This window comes from Triturus cristatus, chromosome 12 (genome assembly GCF_964204655.1).
Source record: "Triturus cristatus chromosome 12, aTriCri1.1, whole genome shotgun sequence".
Lineage (NCBI taxonomy): Eukaryota > Metazoa > Chordata > Amphibia > Caudata > Salamandridae > Triturus > Triturus cristatus.
In genome coordinates this window covers 825,063,396-825,082,611 of record NC_140595.1, presented here as the reverse complement: position 1 = coordinate 825,082,611, position 19,216 = coordinate 825,063,396, and the positions used below count along the sequence as shown (strand labels likewise).

The 19,216-nt window shown below is 44.0% G+C and overlaps 1 protein-coding gene across 1 annotated transcript in view; it reads left to right on the top strand.

The window, feature by feature from the left end:
- The window catches only part of AGFG2 (ArfGAP with FG repeats 2), a 567,631-nt gene that overhangs the window by 134,908 nt on the left and 413,507 nt on the right, over nt 1-19,216 (top strand). Inside the window, exon 2 of the mRNA XM_085639598.1 lies at nt 11,668-11,761. Within this exon, the coding sequence (XP_085495724.1) occupies nt 11,668-11,761 (94 nt within the window). The remainder of the gene's footprint in view (nt 1-11,667; nt 11,762-19,216) is intronic.

The following is a 19,216-nucleotide window of genomic DNA, read 5'->3' as shown; positions in this document are numbered from 1 at the left end:
ACAGTGCTGTTGGCTTGCACGTTTACCACTGTGTTGTAGTTTTAATTTACCTTTATTTTGCCAACAGTATGCTTTCCCACAATCCTCAAAACAATATAAACTGACCACTTATTGGTATAAATAGATTTTGTCAATGTAATCCGTAACAATATTGCATTTCCGAGGAGAGGAGAATGCACTGTGCGTATGTAGTATGCCAATCCGTGTTACTATAGTAAGTTATCAGACAGCGTTGGACAACTGAGCTTTTGCCACAAATATTTTCTGATACCGAGTTCGGTAATGGGGAGTCAAATGCGCCCACTTGTCAGGATGTCCCTTTGTAGCTCTGTGTAAATCAGTACCTAAATTATGTCTTGCACAACCTTGTTTGTGTTGTCTGTTGCATAGTTCCCCAGTTCAGTCATCAGGTGAACCACAATCTCCCAACTCCCCACTTGGTCCAACATAAACAAGTTGCTCTCATTTCACATGTAGGCTGCATATTCTATGAACTCATAGGTCTCACCTTTCTTCACATGCTGACATGCTACACTGCAAATGTGTAAAAGTGAACACTTAACTCATGGATTTCTTAAGTTCTCTGAAGAGGAGGCATATGTAGTAATGTAGAAGCGACTGTACAAGTGCTCAAGGGTCTCGCATACATGCTTTATTTTGTTGCGTGACGAAGGCTGGTGTCTGTTCTGTGTTGCCTGGTAAAACAGCCTCTGTGAAAGAGCTATTGTTCTCCTAAATGTTTGGCAGCATTCACCTCTGGAACTCCGCCAACATAAATATGACCTTCATGTTAGTGTTCCTCTGATTGTTTTGGAACTGATGCACCACCCAGTGCTTTAAAAAGAGGCACTTGCTCGATCAGACCTAATGTAAATTTACATTTTGCAGCAGGCCTTCTCTTCCTTCTGGGCCACTGCCCAAGAGGTGAGTCTACTCGTGCAAGTTTGGTGATTCTGTTCGCTCTAACCCTTCTGATATCTGACTTTGCACTACCACAGACTCCAGCCTTGACACCGCTCCCAAAGCATATACCTTCTAAGGTGCCGAATCCTGTGGCTTTGGCATCACCCTAAAATCTGACCTCAATGTCTCTTCCCCACAAAGTTAGCAGACATTATCCAGGCAACGAAAAAGGTTTAGACCTGTTTTCTGGCCAGATACTTTCCTGAGGGCAGGAAATTTTCAGATTTGGATACAATGCTCTAGCTTTGCTGGACAAAGACTTCGAGCCTCAAAGCATCTTAACCTCCTCTCCTCTTACAGTACTGTTGCCAACCTTTTCCTATATTTAAAAAATACTAATGTCCTTCCCCAAAAAGGATATCCCTTGTCCCTCTTGGTCTCCTCCAAAAATTATGTTCTTTCACTTCAGTGGTGCAGAAAGCTGAGAGGCTTAGAATTATTCTTGCCCACCACTGAGACAAAGTTCAGCATATTGACTGAAATCTTGCAGCCATCTTCTGCTTTGTCTTCTTCCTCTTACTGAAGCGCTTTTGCAGCCAGCTTTAGTCGCTTTAGAGAAAACCTTTTTAGGGCCCAACAGTCCACAACCAAATTGCATGACGACTCAGAGAGGTACCTTTGGACCCAAGATGGTGGTGGTAGTTGGACCTGGTGGGTCATACCTTTTCCTCTAAAGTGAATCCTGATGTTGTTCTGTGACTCCTTTGAAAAGGTTTAACTCTCTGGGAGTTTAGTGCTTAATACGACTAACACTCCGTATCCTCTTGACTGCTACAGCTGTGCTCTTTGGTAGCAATCAAAAATATCAGTCCACCTGATCACATAAAAAAGCAATTTTTTAGTCTGGTCAATGGTGGCCTGGATGCCTCTAAACAAATCCAGAAATATAGCTTGGACTTGAATTTCACAGTAGCTTGATCTTTGGCCTCTGCTGTTTAGTTTTGTTGGTATGCCTAGATGTGGTTCTTGGGAGATGTTCAAGCAACTCTAAATGAGATACCTTGACCTTGAACTAATCTTTTTTGAGAAGGCAAATTGCTCCCTGGAATAATTCAGAAAGTGTTGAGCAATGGCAAGATCCCTGGTCGTGGCCTCCCGGGCAATACAGTTCCACCAATAGTAAAGGAAGTTTTGGAACTCGGTGCATCAGTCCCTTCAGTGGTAGCTGTTGCATCAGGTCAAGCAGAGGTATCGCTCCTTTTGCAGCAAGGTGAATGTAGGAGATGGACACCATCACAGCAGCAGCTCCAGTCCTTGCTATGCTCCTCAAACAGTCTTTGGCTCCCCCTCCCTTTTACGCAACTAGCTCCTGGTAAGAGGAAGGGAGTCTCCCATTTTGTCCACCAGCTAGGAGACTATCAACATATCTCAGGGTCATTCTGCTCATCTGTATGGGCTACTCCCTACGTATCCTATCTTTTCCTCGGGACTGTTCTTCTTAGATTTAAGCTTATAAAGCGCTTGGTTACTCCAAAGGAGTGTCCCCGCGCTTCAATCAGGACATGCTAGGAGTCTGTCTCAGTTGAAGCTGTTCCTCCATATAAATGTGGCGGTCTTATATCCCCTGAAGGTCTTCATTCCTTCCATCTCAGGGAGCACCATAAAGGTTTCATTGGGTTACAAGATCACAGTCCATTTCATGAACAGATAGGGCAATGTGAATTCTTGGACCCTGTGTTGGGAGAAGATGCAGCTGTTGCGTTTGCCTCTGCAATATGGCATTTTCCCAGCCAGATGAGACTCCCCTCATAGGCACACTGTGCTCAGGCTCTCCTCTCCATAGAGGTCTGGGTGGAAGTTTTATACTAAAGTGAATGACGTGATCTCTTCGGGATTAGATTGCCATTGATGGATTTCTTCACTATAATCCTGAACAGGAAGTGTCCTTTGTGTTGTGCCATGCACTTCCTCCCAATTGGATTACTGTGGCTTGCCTTCAGGTTTGCTTGTTCACAATGTCTGTGTTACGTGTGCCTGCTCATTTTGCTTATCTTGAGAATACAGCAGAAGGTGCACAAGGATCAAGAGTAACTTATCTCAATCGCCCCAGATTTGTTGTTTTGCCCCTCCTCTTCATAGGTGATCCATTCTTTTTTAGCAGTGTATTAGTCTTTCACTCCATACCTCTAGCGCAGGGCTGCATGCATGGAGTTTGAGGGGTTACGGCTTGAGACCTTGTGTTTACTTGCAAAAGTGTCAGACGTGATATTTTGGCAGCCATGAAATCCACTTATGTGGGTCTCTGGTTTCTGGGATAGGTTTATTAAGTGGGGCAAGCTTGAATATTTGGATCCTTTCCAGCTTTGCCTTTCTGGTGATTTACGCCTATGCTGTCCCTTGCCCGAGAGGGCTTTGCAGTTGCAGCAGTTAAAGGCTATTTGGCTGCCCTTGTGCCATGTTTTCTGAAAGGTTGCACTAATTCAGAGTTGCTCGATTCATCTTCTAGAGCCAAACCCCTTCCCCCACCCCCTGCACCTCCGTGGAGTAGCCCCATCGTCCTTCTTGTGCGGTCCTCACCAGCCTTCTTTAGTTAAGTTGCTGCTTATGGCACATTTTCTGAAAGGATGCACTTTTTAATAGTTGTTCGGTTCGTCTACTAAAGCAGAAAATTGTTTTCTTGATCACAGTAACTTTGGCCTCTAGGGATGCCAAACTGCAGGCCTTTTCAGTGCTGCCACCTTTTGCAGTATTCTACCTTGGTGCTTTGGTACTCTCCTGCATTCCTACCACAAGTTGTCGGCCTTGGTCTTGAGCCAGTTTATCATTCTTCTGCCCTTCTTCCCTCCTCCTCACCCTACTGAAGGGAAGGCGCGACCCCATAGACTGGACTTCATTTGTCCTGTGCTTTATTATATTGACTGCATTGTACAGATTGAATGATCAACTCTTTTTGGCTGACAAAAGGGCAAAGTGGTCACCAAACATACAATCTCATATTGGGTTATCCTTTGTATTAAGATCTGGATTGCCTTGGCAAAAAAGTTACTCTGACATCAGCGTCACGCCATGAGCACCATGGCTTCTTCTACTGTCCAAACCAGCGGCGTCCTGGTGGTGAAAATTTGCCGGGTGGATAAGCGTTTTTACTTTCACACACTATTAGTAAGCGTTATTGCATCACGGCTTAGGCTTGCATTGATAGATACATTGCTAGGGCTGTGTTGCATGACTTTCTTGGTTAATCAGCACTACTTAATTCCACCTTTTGGAGGTGGGTAGGTGGTGGTTGGAGCTTATTCATAAGGTGAGGAATCTTCAAAAATAGGTGTACTTCAGAAGAAAAGGTTAGGAAAGTTACTTGACTTTAATAACCGTAGTCCTGTGTTGAAAGTGAAAGGCTTCCAACACAAGGAGTTGGTAGAGCAAAGATGTATTCTTAAATAGAATAACTGCCCCAGAGAGCCATTGCCTGGAACACCACACAGAGAGAGGTTCCAAAAAGCATAACCTGGGCATATTACAAAAGATAGCAAGGCACAGGTAAGTGACAGTAAATCATTACAATCAAGAAGTATATCGTACAACATCGAAGTCACAATATAGGCTAAACACTACATACATTTACATTGTATGTAACATCACAATGAGAAATTAACCCTTCAGTGACTATATTTTTTGATAAACAAGTTTTTTTATTTTTGCATCAACATCCGAATCAAGAAAAACATACATCAATTCGAGTAACGTGGCATCAACAAGACCTGTCAGATAAGCAATGATAAACAATCGCATGAGCAGTCCCCCCCCCCCCCCCAACCCCTCCCCTATATTTTTAAATAAAACTTTCAGAACATTTATTACACTTAAGGGAACTGATTTTTTTCCTTGTCTCACAGGTACTGCATCAAGTTTGAGTCTGATCTTATGTTCATATTTTGTAACGTTACCAATTTTTTCTTTAAAACCTGGAAATTCTTTAATAAGTATTTCAACCTCTTCCGAAGACTTTTCAAATAAAGAAATATTAGTAGGTGCTAGATCCACTGGTGTATCTGAGCCTGGAACCAACTTCAGACCCAGTATTGCTAAGCCTTGCCAACCCACTAGGTTCCTTCCTTTTCTTGCCATATAAATCTTTGTTACAGATTTTCTACCATGACATGTTAATGTATCAGAAAAGTAGCCTAGCATGTCTCTTGTCCCCCAAAAGCTTTGGGGTTGACAACGGAAACCTTCAAGACCATGTTAAGTCCCTATAATGTAGGAAAAACTGTGTCAGATAAACTAGTGATCGGGGCTCCAGAATTGGCCATCATATTGAGAGAAATGTCTCTCACCAACACATCACACAAAGCCGTTTGAACTTTAGTGTTTTCTCTGGTTGCAGCTCCACAGTTAGAACACTTTTGGAAAGATCATGCAGTGAATCATTAACATCAAGGTCCACACTGTTCACCCTCATTTTTGTTTTTACTACCGCTGCAAACTCACTGAAAATGCTCCATTTTTTGTGTTTGTTACGTTTCCCAATGGCAGGGGAAATCTCGTTATTATCCAATTGGGATTTGGAACCAAAGCGTTAGCATGCTCTTTTAACTTTCTTTTGTGTAAGACCTGCTATTGTGTCCTTTACAGAGACAAAACCTAAAGTTTCAGCCTCAGACAGAACATTTACTCCAACGTTCTGCTGAAGGGATTAATCATGGGACATGAGTTTTCTGTAAACTAAAGAATGTTCTATCCCTTTTGCGCTGTCCATAACTTTTAATAAAGTGAGGTCTCTACAACTCAAACGACGATCCTGGACTTTCCTTGAAAAACAGCTGAATACAAACTAGTCTCTTGTATACATGTCCAATGCGGCACCAAAGTTGTATGTTGCGGGTAACAACCTCTGCATAGACACAAACTCCTCGACACTCATCACCAGTTTTTCTCTTTAATAAAATACATGTTTCTAATAGAACACTGGGTTCTTCAGAAAATGTCTTGGACAGCCTCTCAACCGCTTCCATATACTCATCCCAGAGACCAAATTGATCAGGTGGGGCATCCAATTGAGGCAAATTGTCAAAAATCTGTTGCCACTTCAGGGCTCAAAAAATCTGCTCGCTTTTGTGAGCCAGATTTAAATAAGGCAAGCTATTTGCAGGTCCTACTCACCCTTTCTGGCGTGTAGGAAGACAAACTGACTTTTGACCTCTGTCTCTGAAAGCAGAGCAAATGTGACAAGATAGCAAGATTTAAAATCAAATCAGGTGTTTGTTAAGCGCGACTACTCACCCGTATGGGTTTCAAGGCGCTGGGGGGTATGGGGCATCTTTATTGCTCAGAAAGTGAATGAGCAATAAAAATGACTTTAATCTTTTATTTATTTTTTATTTTTTTTTGTGTCCTCATTTGCCTGCCCCACAAACTTCTAGGAAAGACGCCACTCCCCTTTGATGTCGTCTGAGAAAAATAGAAAAAACTGGCTACTATTCCAAACCCAGACGACATACAAGCGTCAACCGGGGGGAGACGTTCTCCAAGTTAGTAATGTGGTAGGAAGGGGAAAAGAAATAAACGAGAGCTCACAACCCCTCGGTACTCCAACTTGGAATCGGAAAGGTTTTTAAGGAAACCACCAAGACACCTGGAGTATAATGGCATAATCATCGGACCCAGGGGGAAAAAAAAAAAAACCCCCGGAGACTCAATGGAGCCAATTATTTCCACTGGACCAACAAATTCCAAAAGGAGAGGTTACGTTTCTGGGACATTCTGGCCATGTCCACCTTTGAAGTTTCATATAAGGACTCCAGCCAACCTGCGTGTGATGGTGCATTCTTGTCTACCCAGAATTTGCAGATCTGGCGTCTGGCCAGCAGAATTGCATAAAACAGAAAACTCTTTGCTTGACCTGTGATGTCATCGCCCACCCCAAATATGATTAGCGCCAAAGTAATAGGAGTAGACTTCTTGAGGATGGAGTTCAAAGTGATCTTAACTTCCTCCCAAAAAGTACTGATAGATGGGCATTCCATAAACATATGCACGTCGGAGGCTGCAGGAAGATTACACTGGTTACAAGCTTTTCCGGGCTGATATTTAGATAGCTTTTGGGGGGATAAATAAGCTCGATGAAGGGTATACAGGTGATTCCGCCTCAGCCAAGCCGGCTTAACCAATTTATACAGGAGAGTGAAAGATCTTATCCATATGTCCTCACACTGTATCCCCATGAGCCCTCCCCACTGTGTATCAGGTAGAATAAACTCCCCATCCACCTCCTCCAAGATTGCCCAGTACCAGAAGGCTACCTCTTACCCCTGTACTTGTCTCTCTACCAGCTGTTCTTCTAGAAGACATCTTCTCCCCAGATGTGACTTATTCCTAATCAGCTCCCGGGACCAGCTGACCAACTGTATATATTTAAATCTGGATAGTGTTGGGCCAACCTTCTCAAAATGACTTTAATCTTGTTCACTTGTCACAATTGCTAGTTAGAGTCGAGTAGATTTTTTAAGTTCCTAGACCTGCAGGTCTAGCAACAATTTTTGGATTTTTTGAGTCCTGCTGTCCTGACCTAGATAGATAAAAAGTAAAGACACTTTCCTTGTAGGTTCACAATCAGTTTTTCCATTTCATGGAAGGCTTTCTTGAGTGGGGTGGAATGTGTTTCAAATACAGATTTGTAGCCTTAAGATGCAACAAAATGATGTACTGCTGTTCTCCCGGAATTTTGTATTAAGAGTTTTCCCAGGGAACATCATGCAGTGAATCATTTACCTCGAGGTCCACACGGTTCACCCTCACTTGTTTTTTACCACCTCTGCAAACACCCTGAAAATGCCCAATTTTTTGCATTTAATACAAAATTTCCCAATGGCAGAGCAAATCTCGTTAATACCAGAGTGGGATTTGGAACCAAAACACTAGCACGCTCGTTGAGCTTTCTTTTGTGTAGGACCTGCTCTTTTTTCCTTTGCAGAGACAAAACCTAACGTTTCAGCCTCCGACAGAACCATTTACTCCAACATTCTGCTGTAAGGATTGATCTTGTGACATAAGTTTGTTAGAAACGAAAGAACGTTCTATCCCTTTTGCAATGTCCCCAACTTCTAATAAGGTTGGGTCTCTACAGCTCATCACGCTCCTTGATTTTCCTTGAAAAACTGTGGACAAACTGGTCTCATTTATACATATCCAACATATCACTAAAGTTGCATGTTGAGGCTAACAACATCAGCAAAGACAACAACTCCTCGACATTCTCATCAGTAGATTGTTTTCTCTTAAAGAAAATACATCTTTTTAATAGAACATTGGGTTCTTCAGAAAATGTCTTTGACAGTCTCACCACTGCTTCTGTATATCATCCCAGCGGGCATCCAAATCAGACAAATTGTCAAAAATCTGTTGCCCCATCCTGACCTAGATGGCTAAACAGAAAAGCCACTTTCCTTGTAGGTTTGAATCTGGTTGTGTCCACTGCTACCAAATAGTTTTCAAAGCAGCGCAACCAGTTTTTCCATTTCATGGTAGGCTTTCCTGGTTGTTGTAAGAAGGGTGGAATGTGAATCAAATACTGATTTGTAGCCATAATATGCTACAAATTGATGTACTACTGTTCTCCTGGAAATGTTTACTAAGAACTTTTCCAGGAAGTGATTCCCTAGAGCTAAAACAATATAGAATGGAAGAAAACAAAATGCCAAAGTAATTGTCCCACGAATTAGATATTACAAGCAAAGTAGCTGGCTAATGTATATATTATCCTCAAAGCGTTGTTGAAACTTGGGGACCAGCTGGCTACAGTGAAAATGCCTCAAAGTATTAAGCCTGTTTAATGACCAGGAAATGTGTACCTCTGCATAGCAAATCTGGTGTGCCTGTCACCGAGAGTGCAGGGCCAAAGGAAATTTTCAACATCAGAGAGGTGCGCTGCAGCAGCGCACACTTGCGTTTCAGTGATCAATAGGGCTGACGGAAAAACCCAGTTCACAAGGGCTATGCGGAAACGTCATCAGCTTGATCACACATTTATGCCTGACCGACGTCTGCAGCCTTTGGAAGGCTGAGGAGGGTGGGGCAGAAGTGTCACTGGCGTTATGACGCGTTCTTACCAGTCGTTGAAGGGAGTTCCTCATGAGCTCCCTCATTCTCTGAGCTGTCGTGGAAGGCAGGTCCTTGCGAGTTCCTCCATGCACCGAGTTGTCGGCTCGACCTCCGCAAATCACTAGAATTTAGCCCGAGCACACACAGGACTGTGCGTTAAAGTCCCCAACAACATTGAGACTTGGGAGGGAATCCAGGGGCTGCAAATCCAGGACTGCACCAGTGTTGGCCAAGAGACGAAGGCACCGGAGACTCTATGATTCTGCAACGGGCTCCTCTGGCAACTCCAAGCCAAGCTTGTCGCCTAATGTTGAAAGTGAAAGGCTTCCAACAGAAGGAGTTGGTAGAATAACGTTTTATTCTTAAATAAGAGGAGCCCATTGGACGGCAAACTTATCCAAGAAAGTCCAGCAGCAACTGCTCCAGGGAGCCATTGCCTGGAACACCACACAGAGAGCGGATCCAGAACGCAGAACATAAGCATATTACAAAAAATAACCGTCCAGAACCCCGCAGCCCGACTAATCCTCGATATCCCAGGGCACAACCATATCACCTAATACCTCTGCGACCTCCACTGGCTTCCTGTCGAAAGAAGAATAACTTTCAAGCTGCTCACACACCTCCACGGCCCTCCAGAACATCGAACCACAATACTTAAACAACCACCTCTCCTGCCATGCCCTTACAGGAAACCTCCGCTTGGCCGACCTCTCCCTAGCCACCGTCCCACACTTCAACAGCACCAGAAGGGCTGGAAGGTCCTTCTTCTACCTCTCAGCCAAGACCTGGAATGAGCTCTCCCTTCACCTCCGGCGAAGCAGGACACTGCACCAGTTCAGGCAAGGAAAGACCTCAAGACCTGGCTCTTCGAATGACCCCAGTGGAACTGCACACCCTCATTCCCCCCCAGAGCCTTCAGACCCTAATAGGCAAGTAGTGCGCTTTACAAACCCCTGACTGACTGACTGACTGACTGACTGACTGACTGACTGACTGACTGACTGACTGACTGACTGACTGACTGACTGACTGACTGACTGACTGACTGACTGACTGACTGACTGACTGACTGACTGATTGATTGATTGAATAAATAACTACGATGGCTGCTAGGTGAGCCCAAGTTAAGTATGTTGCAGTCTCTTCGACATGCCTCAACAAAATATGTGAAAACCTAGAGGTTCCAGCAGCTAACTCCGAGTTTGTGGACACTTCCTTGTTTACTTGCAGATTGGCAAGACCGCATAAGGCAGTGCATGACAGACCTCAAGCATAGGGCTCAAAAGTGTGTTTGAAAGAGCTCTTACGATTGAAGGGAAGGAGACAAGCAATGTATAACTAGTCAAGCTCTGATTGTAGGTGGACCTGGAGTATCCGCCTCTTTTGGAGCAATGTTCATTGCGTACCAGGGGTTCACTTTGTCACTCTAATTTGCTTGCTTTTTATTTGCTAACTTGTGTGGGCATTCCTTCCTCTGTTTGTGTTTGTCCCTTGCCTGGAGCATAGCCTGATTACTTGCGCTCTTCCCCTGCTTTCTTTTCAGGCACTACTTCTTTTTGGTTAGTGCTTGATATGAGTGCATGTGTTTTCCAACTGTCTCCCTCGAATACTTCTCTCCCTCTTCTGTGTGCTCTGTGTTACTGTCTCTCACCTGCATGTTTCTCCACCAGTCCTTCCTAGTTTTGCTCCTCCCTGTGTGCCCCCCCACCCCTCCGTTGCTTTCTCGCCTGTGTGCTCCTCCCCACAGCTCCACGGCCCTCCCCGTGGGCTTCTTACCCTGACAACCTCCATGTTGCTCTCTTCTGCCCACCATATTTCTCCCCCACTAACCCCCCCTGTTTCTTCGCCAATCTGCCTTCTCCATGTTTCTACCCCCACTCACTTTAACAAAAAAAACTTTTTTATTTTTTCAATTTACTGATCCAACTCGTATCAGTAAATAAAAAGGAAAATGAAGGGTCTGTGGCATTTTGTACATGTGCACCTACAGAATGACGTAGCTGCTGTGCCATAATGTCTTTTATTTTTTTAGGTTTCCTCTTAAGCCATGCAGTACAGCCTCGTTAAAAAGACTTGGCAAAGCCAGTCGGTCCTAAAGACGAGATTGATTTTCTTTGCCAATGGTCTTTGAATTCAGAGTACAAGTATCATTGAAGCGAGTACCGGCTGGGAAAGACACCACGCTCTTCCATTCGCTGCGCCTCCTGGTGTGCTTCGTAATGTCTCAGAGCTAAGGGACTCGATCTTTAGGAAGCTGCACGTCTAAGGTTGTGACCTCTTTTGCTGGACCAGCAGGGGCTCTCACTCGGTGTGTTTTCCCTTCCCGTTCTCCCTTTACTAGCAGTGTTGTTTCTTAGGTCAGTCTGTGTTCACACTGCGCAGTCTGTGGGAGGAAAACACTAATTGGAAGCCACGCTTGGGTAGCGCTGCAGGAACCTCCCCAGAGTATAGCTGCAGACCAGCTCGTTTGCAGAGGAATGCTAGCTCTGACACTCTGGGACCTCGTGTCATAGGCCCATTAGATACTAGCAAGCTAGACATTCTCTCCTCATGTGACTTTAGAAACTTTGCAGTAGTAATTGATGGAAGAATGAAATGCGCTGCACGAGCATGTGTAGAACTTCTGCAGGGTACTAGTAATCCTTATTTATTCTTTTCTAGACGAGGCTTGAACCCACCTCACCGGGTAAAGTCGATCTCCATGACAACATTTACAGAACAGGAAGTGACGTTTCTACAGTCCCGTGGGAATGAGGTGAGCATTTCCTTAAGTAAGTTCAAGTGGTAATGTTGGCGTTCTCCCTCCCTTTCTTTCGGCATTATTGCTTGAGTAAATCTTCAGTTAGCACAATCATCTGTATCGACGTCACTCACCTGTTGTACACGGACACCATAAAGTCAACATACCCTATAGTGTTTTCCAGGGGCGCAACTGGACCTGAACTTCGGAGGGGGAGAGAGGGCTAACACTCCCAGCCAGGGCTGGCCCTAGCACTGGTCGCTCACGGTGCAAGTCTTTTTTGGCCTCCCCCCTCCCCCATTTCCTCCTTTTCCATGAATTCCCTCACTACCACTCACCAACAATGCACCTCATCTCTCTATAGCACCTTTCTGACAAACACTGATTTTTTTTTCCAGCGCCCTCATAGTTTACTCACATTCAGTTCTGTGATCTGCATGGTACACATTCTTTGTAGCAGACACATTAACCCTCCGCTGTGTGGGTGGCAGGAGTGCCCATGTGAGTGCCTGGTGAGCGATGCAACAGTGTGAGAGTAGGGTAAGAGGAGTGACTGCAGGGTGAGTGAGGTGACCATATGAATTTGGGTGCAGATCTAAGTGCAGAGTGGGACGAATTAATGCATGGTTAGAGATGGACTTGTTTGAGTGAGTTTGCAGATTGAGCAGTGAGTTAGCAGGCGAGTGAAGTGTCACATGAGTGCAGACTGAGTAGAGTGCTCGTATGACTGCAGGGTGAGGTACACGGTGAACAGCGCAAGTGCATTGTGAGTGCAGTGATGACTGTGAGTGCAGGGTGAGCGGGTGAATGGTGTGAGTGCATGGTGATCAGTGTGAATGCATTGTGATCGCTGTGAGTGCAGGGCGAGCGTGAAAGTGAAGGGGCAAGAATGAGGAGTGAGTTGTCTGAATGCACGGTGCATTCCCAGACACTTGAAGTATCTCAGCTTGTTTTTGACTGCGGCTTAGGGTTTCAGATGCAAGTTAAAATATTGCTATTATGCAGGGCTTTAAGTTGGATGGGAACCTGGGGGGGTGGGTCTCTCAAAGGGGCGTGGCTGATATAATTAAGGGCGTGGCTTAAAACATTTATGCTAAAAATATGTGCTCAGCATAATGTGACGCCCGACTGGTATTTCACTGCTTCTGTTATTGCCTCCGCATAAGTAACATTTCACCTACAACAAGCCAGGACTATTGGCTTCGTCAAAGGTTGTTAGTTGCATAAGATAAATATACTACATGCATACATACAACTATGGCTTTGTTGTATATAATAGTGAAAATGCTTTAGTTCTTGTGCTAGAGGTTGTGGCGTAATGGCTAGAGTTGCCAACTTTGGAGGTGAGGAAGCAAGTTTGAGTCTCGGCGTTAGGCTCAACATCTTGTGTTTCTAGGCAAATCACTTAGTCGTCCGTGCCTACCAAAAAATAAATTATGTCCCTGTTGGTGCTCATGTAAAGCACTTCGAGTTTAGCAATACTGAACTGCAAAAAAATAAGTTACATCAAAACAGTGAACTGCTCCAGAGTTAAGATTTTTTTTCCCATTCTGAGTGTGAGGGTGAACACGGAGAGCCCGATAGGGACCCGTCTCGGCCCTGCTTTTACGAACTGCCAGTGCTGATCACCGGCAGGACCCGCCCCACTTAAAGCCCTGCTATTATGGCATTAATCAGGGATCGAGGGTGAAGGAAATAATGTACTGATCCTGCAACAAACTTCAAGTCTCATGAATAGGGTTAACAGCTCATTATTTTGATGTCCCAGATGGTACAAAAATAAGCCGTCACCTAAAGCCGTATTTTCAGCACATATCTGTGCTTACTTCGAAGAGCAAATATAAATAGAAAGCACTTTTAATCGTGTTCTAGGGCTGCCTGAATGATCCATGACTGATAATTAAAGGGAACAAAGATAGAAAAGTCACATTGCAAATGAATACGTACTTTTTTATTTATAACCCTATTTAGTGTCAAGACGAGGTCTTTGCAGGCTCTTTAAACAAAACATGGCTGGCATTAACTTTTGGCAACCCTACTTTATATTCCTTTTCGTGAAATGCATTCTCACACTAAGGCAGTAAGTGTATAAAATACAAATGTAAGGAATAGGCAGAGTGGGGGCCCAGGGGGCACTGGAACCAGAAAAAAACTAAGCCTCGGTAACCAGTTTACAAAGGTATGTTAATATGCAACTGGTCTTTAAAGACGTGTGAAAAACTCAGGCGTGCCAGATATAAGACTCCAGACACTGCCCTGCCGAGCCTACAGCAGCCCGGGCTGAGACACACTGGGGGCGCCTGATGCTTTCCGTACACAAACTTTGTTTGGTATAATCGAGGCTCTGCATTTCTGCACATTTAGTGTTGTTTCTGCCACATGCTTCTAGACCAAGGTTCTCCAACCTTCTTTTGTAATAAGAGGTACTTATTTTCCATGAAAATCCTCCTGCGCTACTAATATTGTTACAGAAGTAATAGTGACCACATCAGACAAGAGCACCCAAGTGTCCACCACATGCCAGATAACCAGCAGCGATCACCTCGGCGCATCAGCTCGGTTAGCAGGAGTAATGTAAAACATGCTTTGTCGATGTGCAGTGCTTACACATGGACAATACACGCAGCCAATGCTGCAATGTCCTGAGCACCAACTTAATAATATTATTAATAGTCTCAAATATCAGCAACAAATTGATTTTTGAAATGCAACCATTTCTCTCCAAACATCACTTTATGAAATCTGAAAATATGCACATTTCCCTTTTGAATACGCGCTTTTCATAATTAGTACAATAAATATTAATTCAGCCAAACAAAGCTGCTAATTTAGTTCACTGGGCTCCTGGTAGCTGGAGAGCCACCAGGAGCTCACGAGCTGCTCGTTGGAGAAGCCTGTTCTAGACACTGACCTCTGAACCTTTGCGCCTGGTAGAAGATTGTGCGTGGGAGTATGAGCACTGAGCATCACACAGGTGCTGGGATCCTCCCGCCTGTGATTATGGGGTGGCTAAAGCCGCAGGCTAAGAACATTCCCAACGCGGTATCTGCGCCAGAGAACTACAATTAGAACATTTCTTGACTCATAGGCTGTACTTGGTAAACTTTTTTAGAAAAATCTTGCTGTGATTTTTTTTTTAATACATAGTTAAATAAAAAAAAACACAAAAATATTAATCTGCTCCTGAAGTGACATTTAAATGTCTTGTCTAGGATTGCTCCATTTATGAGCGGTTTTCCTGGCTTCAACCTTTATCTGCTACCTGTTAACTAGGATATTCCTTGTGCTAAGACTAAAAGCGCAATAGGCTTTAACTTAGGAGTGTGGGCATTCACGGTAGAGATCTTAGGAGCAGCGAATGAGTCAGCTGTACTTGATGCCCTGGAGATTTTGCCGTGTGCACAGCTTTGAAGCTCTTAGGACGTGATGGTCTGTATGATGCTAGTCATATGGTATGTGATGTGGTCACAGTGTGCATCTTTAGGACTTCTAGAAGCCAGATTCGCCAGCATCCCTTGCAGGGCCAGTTGATTTGTTTCACTTCATAGAGCAAGGCTCCTTGGACACTCTGCTGCTTGTGAAGATTTAACATTGTCTTATTTGGTTTCACTTAACTTACTTTGAATTTACTGATTCCTCTGATCTTGTTTCCCAAAATAATGATTTTTTGGTACCCTTTTACAGCCAAGGTGAGTCTTCTCTTTCCTTCCTTCTCAGCCACTTTGCCAAGAAATGAACAAGTGCCCTCATGTGGTAGCAAAGACCCTAGACCAGGAGTCTCCAACCTTTTCTGTAATAAGAGCTAATTATATTCAGTGAAAATTATCCTGAGCTACACATATTTTTAGTGTTGTAATCATGACCACATATAGTGGCCACTAAATGCAAGATTACCAGCAGTGGTTACCTAAGTGCATCATCGGTAATGTATGGTAGCCATAGCTGTGATGCCCCAGGCACCAAGAAAGTAATAGAAGTAAGACGTTTCCCCGAAGCCAAATGATTTACCACTCCAATATCCGCTTTAAACCTATTTTGCAAATTCAGCCATTTTTCTCCAAACATCCGCTTCTGAGTTCTAAAAATACATATTTTTTTCGTCCTGCATACACACTTTTCAATTTTGGCATACATATATTAATTAGATGAAGCAAAAGCTTCTGATGTTGGGACGCTGAGCTGTACACACGCTGCTTACAGGTAGCTGATGAGCTGCCAGTAGCTAATGAGTTGCTCCTTGGAGAAGCCTGCCCTAGATGTACCTGCGTGCACTTGGTCACCTTGGGAAGTACACACGAACTCTACTGTGTTTCCATCACAGCTAGAGTACCAAGGAACATGATCTATTCACCTTCGAACTTGTAGGACTCCATCAGACAACCAGAAAGGACCCTTGGAGGAACAGCATCATCACTACCAATCCTGCACCCATTTGACTTGAAAACTCCCACACTCAAGGAGTAAGACGCCAACGCCATTGAGTCTATAGCTGGCAAACTGCCTTTCCTAGAGACACTTCATGGCTTTGAAGCCACCTTTATTGATTATCTTGCGGTAACTGTGAATTTCACTGCTGGAACTTCAATTTCCTCCTTCAAGCCATTCAGCATTGTCTGCGTCAAAACCAAAGTTGTTAGCAAACTTTTCACGTTCCCAAGAACAGAAAGACTCCATCTGTCATGTTCCCAAATTATAACTCTCTTCTTGGGATTTAAAGACCTAAAATACCTGATACTGTGAGAGAGGAGAAAAGCCGTATAGCCCCAGATATTGTACCACCAACAACAGTGCAGTTATTAAACATGGTTCCACCACCTTTACTAATAAGACCAATGGTGTGTACAACCCTCATGCAGGAGAAAGACCTGGAAACAAGTCCGGGTCAAGGCATCATTACTTATCACAACACATTTAATTCTAGGGCTGGTTCACAAAGAGGCAATTGCACATGGACCATGTCTTTACACCTAATAGAAGGTATGGCATAACATATACTTGTAAAGTGCACGTTCACCTGCTGGGGCATCTTGGTGAAGAATAACAGATGTTACCTAAAAAATTGGTTTTCGTTTTATCGATCTTATAAGGATGAAAGGCTAAGTGGACCAGCCAGGATTGCATTGCTGTTATTTCGTTTGCTGTGGGCATTGTGGCCTTCTTCATTGTAGGGTTGTGTAGATTATGGCAAAGCAAAAAACAGCAAAGTGAACCTGGCTAAAAGATAGATTACCCTAGTCACAAAAGAGGCAACAAGGAGGTGGAAGAGGCAGGGGAGCGTATCCTCCTGCTTGGGTATCCGTATACAAAAGATACTCCTAACTGTGATGAGGAAGCTGCCCAGTGTGTGTGAAAGAGTCTATCTTTAAAGAACGGTAACCCCCACCTATCCTACGGTGGCACTTGCCATCATTGGAGCCCTCCTTGCACTGACATGAACAGTGCCAGAGTGGGCTCCTATCCTCTTCGTTGGAGCACTTGAGATGTTTTTCTTCGTTGTCAGGGGGTCTCCTATGCAAAATAGATGTGAGTTTGTTAAAGATCGTATTGCAAGGGCGAACCAGAAGGGTGTGTGGAATTCAATAATTCGGCGTGTGAACAGTTTTATTCGCATCCCCAATGGTAGAAATAAAAGAAGAAGCGAGGGTTTATTCAACCTGCAGGAAGAGTTCCACATGTTTCGTCCTTTTTAACACTCTCTAAAGAGATATACATGCATTCTTCACGACAAGTGTGTCCTTCTTTGCATGTGAATATTGTGGAAGTCGGAAGGAAATATTGTTAGCTGAGAAATAATAAGTATACAACCAGTGGCCTTTCGATTTCCAGTGGTCCTGCGGCTGTAGAACCTGCATCCGTAGAAAAAATGAAAGGCAGTGCTTGGCAATCCATTTTGGCAAAGTCCTCATTAATGGATAAGGGACCAGTGTCCTCATGGGTCCATTGTATTTTGTGAACGTCCACACAGACACACAGTGTAAGTAAAGGAGTACCCACAGGCGTTGAATGCACACACAGCTCCCTTGTAAGCCGAGCACATGTGTATCTTACCCATCCAGGATTGTGCCGCGTGCCTCAAATCTGCAGTGCGGTGAGACCGAGGTTGTCGATCACTTTGAAGGAGAAGTGAAGTGTTTTATGATAAGGATAGAGATATTTCAGAGTCAGTCTGTTTTGAAACATTTTCACGGTCTCCTCTAGGTTCAAGAATGTGATAGGTATTTTTTAAGAAGGGAAACGGAGAGGACGTCGATTCTCTTCTCGCACATGGACAAGTGTAATCTTACTTTATAAGTATACATCATTTGTTTACATATTGTCTCCAAGTCTCAGTCAACTAGTACATAGACCTGTTATGCCCCAATTATATATCAAGTAGCTAGCTCGTGCTCACCAGTACAACTCCTAGTTCTTGCCCTTAGTTCCTTCGTACCCCCCCCCCCCCCCCCCCGCTCCCCACATTCAGGTCTTTCTATATTGGCCCTTTCCTATTGCATTCCAGTGACATCACATGCGAAGTCCCCCAGCGCTCCTTGTTGAGCACAAACGTTCTCAGTATTTACATTGCCTTCCTAGCTACCATGGATGGATACAAAGGCTTTAAAGTCATCTCGTCTCCATTTCGGAGGACTGCCACGCCACATCGTCCTACTTTTATGTTTGTATGCGTGACATTGCACGCCTGATGCAAGATGGATGCTTTCAACTTAACAGTGATAAGACCGAGGTGATTCTATTTGGCAGGAACCCTGCATACTGATTCAGAGACTGGTGACCCAGTAAACAAGATCCTACCCCTCTCCTGCGAGAGACCTGGGTAGCATAATTGATACCCTTCTTGATCAAGCAAATCCCAACCATTAGCAGCCTCCGGTTTCGATTTAATGAAACCTCTGTTCAAAACATTTTGCTGGTTTACTAGTCACAGCCCTGAAACAATCACCCGGGCCCTGTTCACTAGCAGGCAGGATTATAGGAACACACTCTTATGTTGGCGTCTCTGATAGTCTAATCAAGAGACTTCAAATAGTACAGAATGAAACAGCCGGACTGGTACTTAACTTCCAGCTCTCACCCCTATCTCTTACCAGCTTCAAAATCTTCAGTGGCTCCTGGCCAAAAACATGCAGTTTTTAAACTCCTATGTCACACGTTTAAGTCCCCACACAGTGTGTCCCAGAAACCTTAATAGCAGAATGTCTTTCCAAAATACCTTTAAGACTCTTCAGTCCTCCTCCCTTTTAGTAGCTCTCATCCCCTGTGCTCCATCTAGCATGATCAGGAGGTATAACTTTCTCCTAACAGGATACAAAGCAGAACAACCTTTCTCTTAAACTTCAATTCACCAGATCATTTCAAGAATTCAAAAGAAATCTCAAAACTTCTCTTCTGATTCCGTTTTTGCTTAACATGCTTCATCCCATTATCTCCCAAATGGCAGTGCTACAGAAATCTAATCAGCAGCTCCTAACA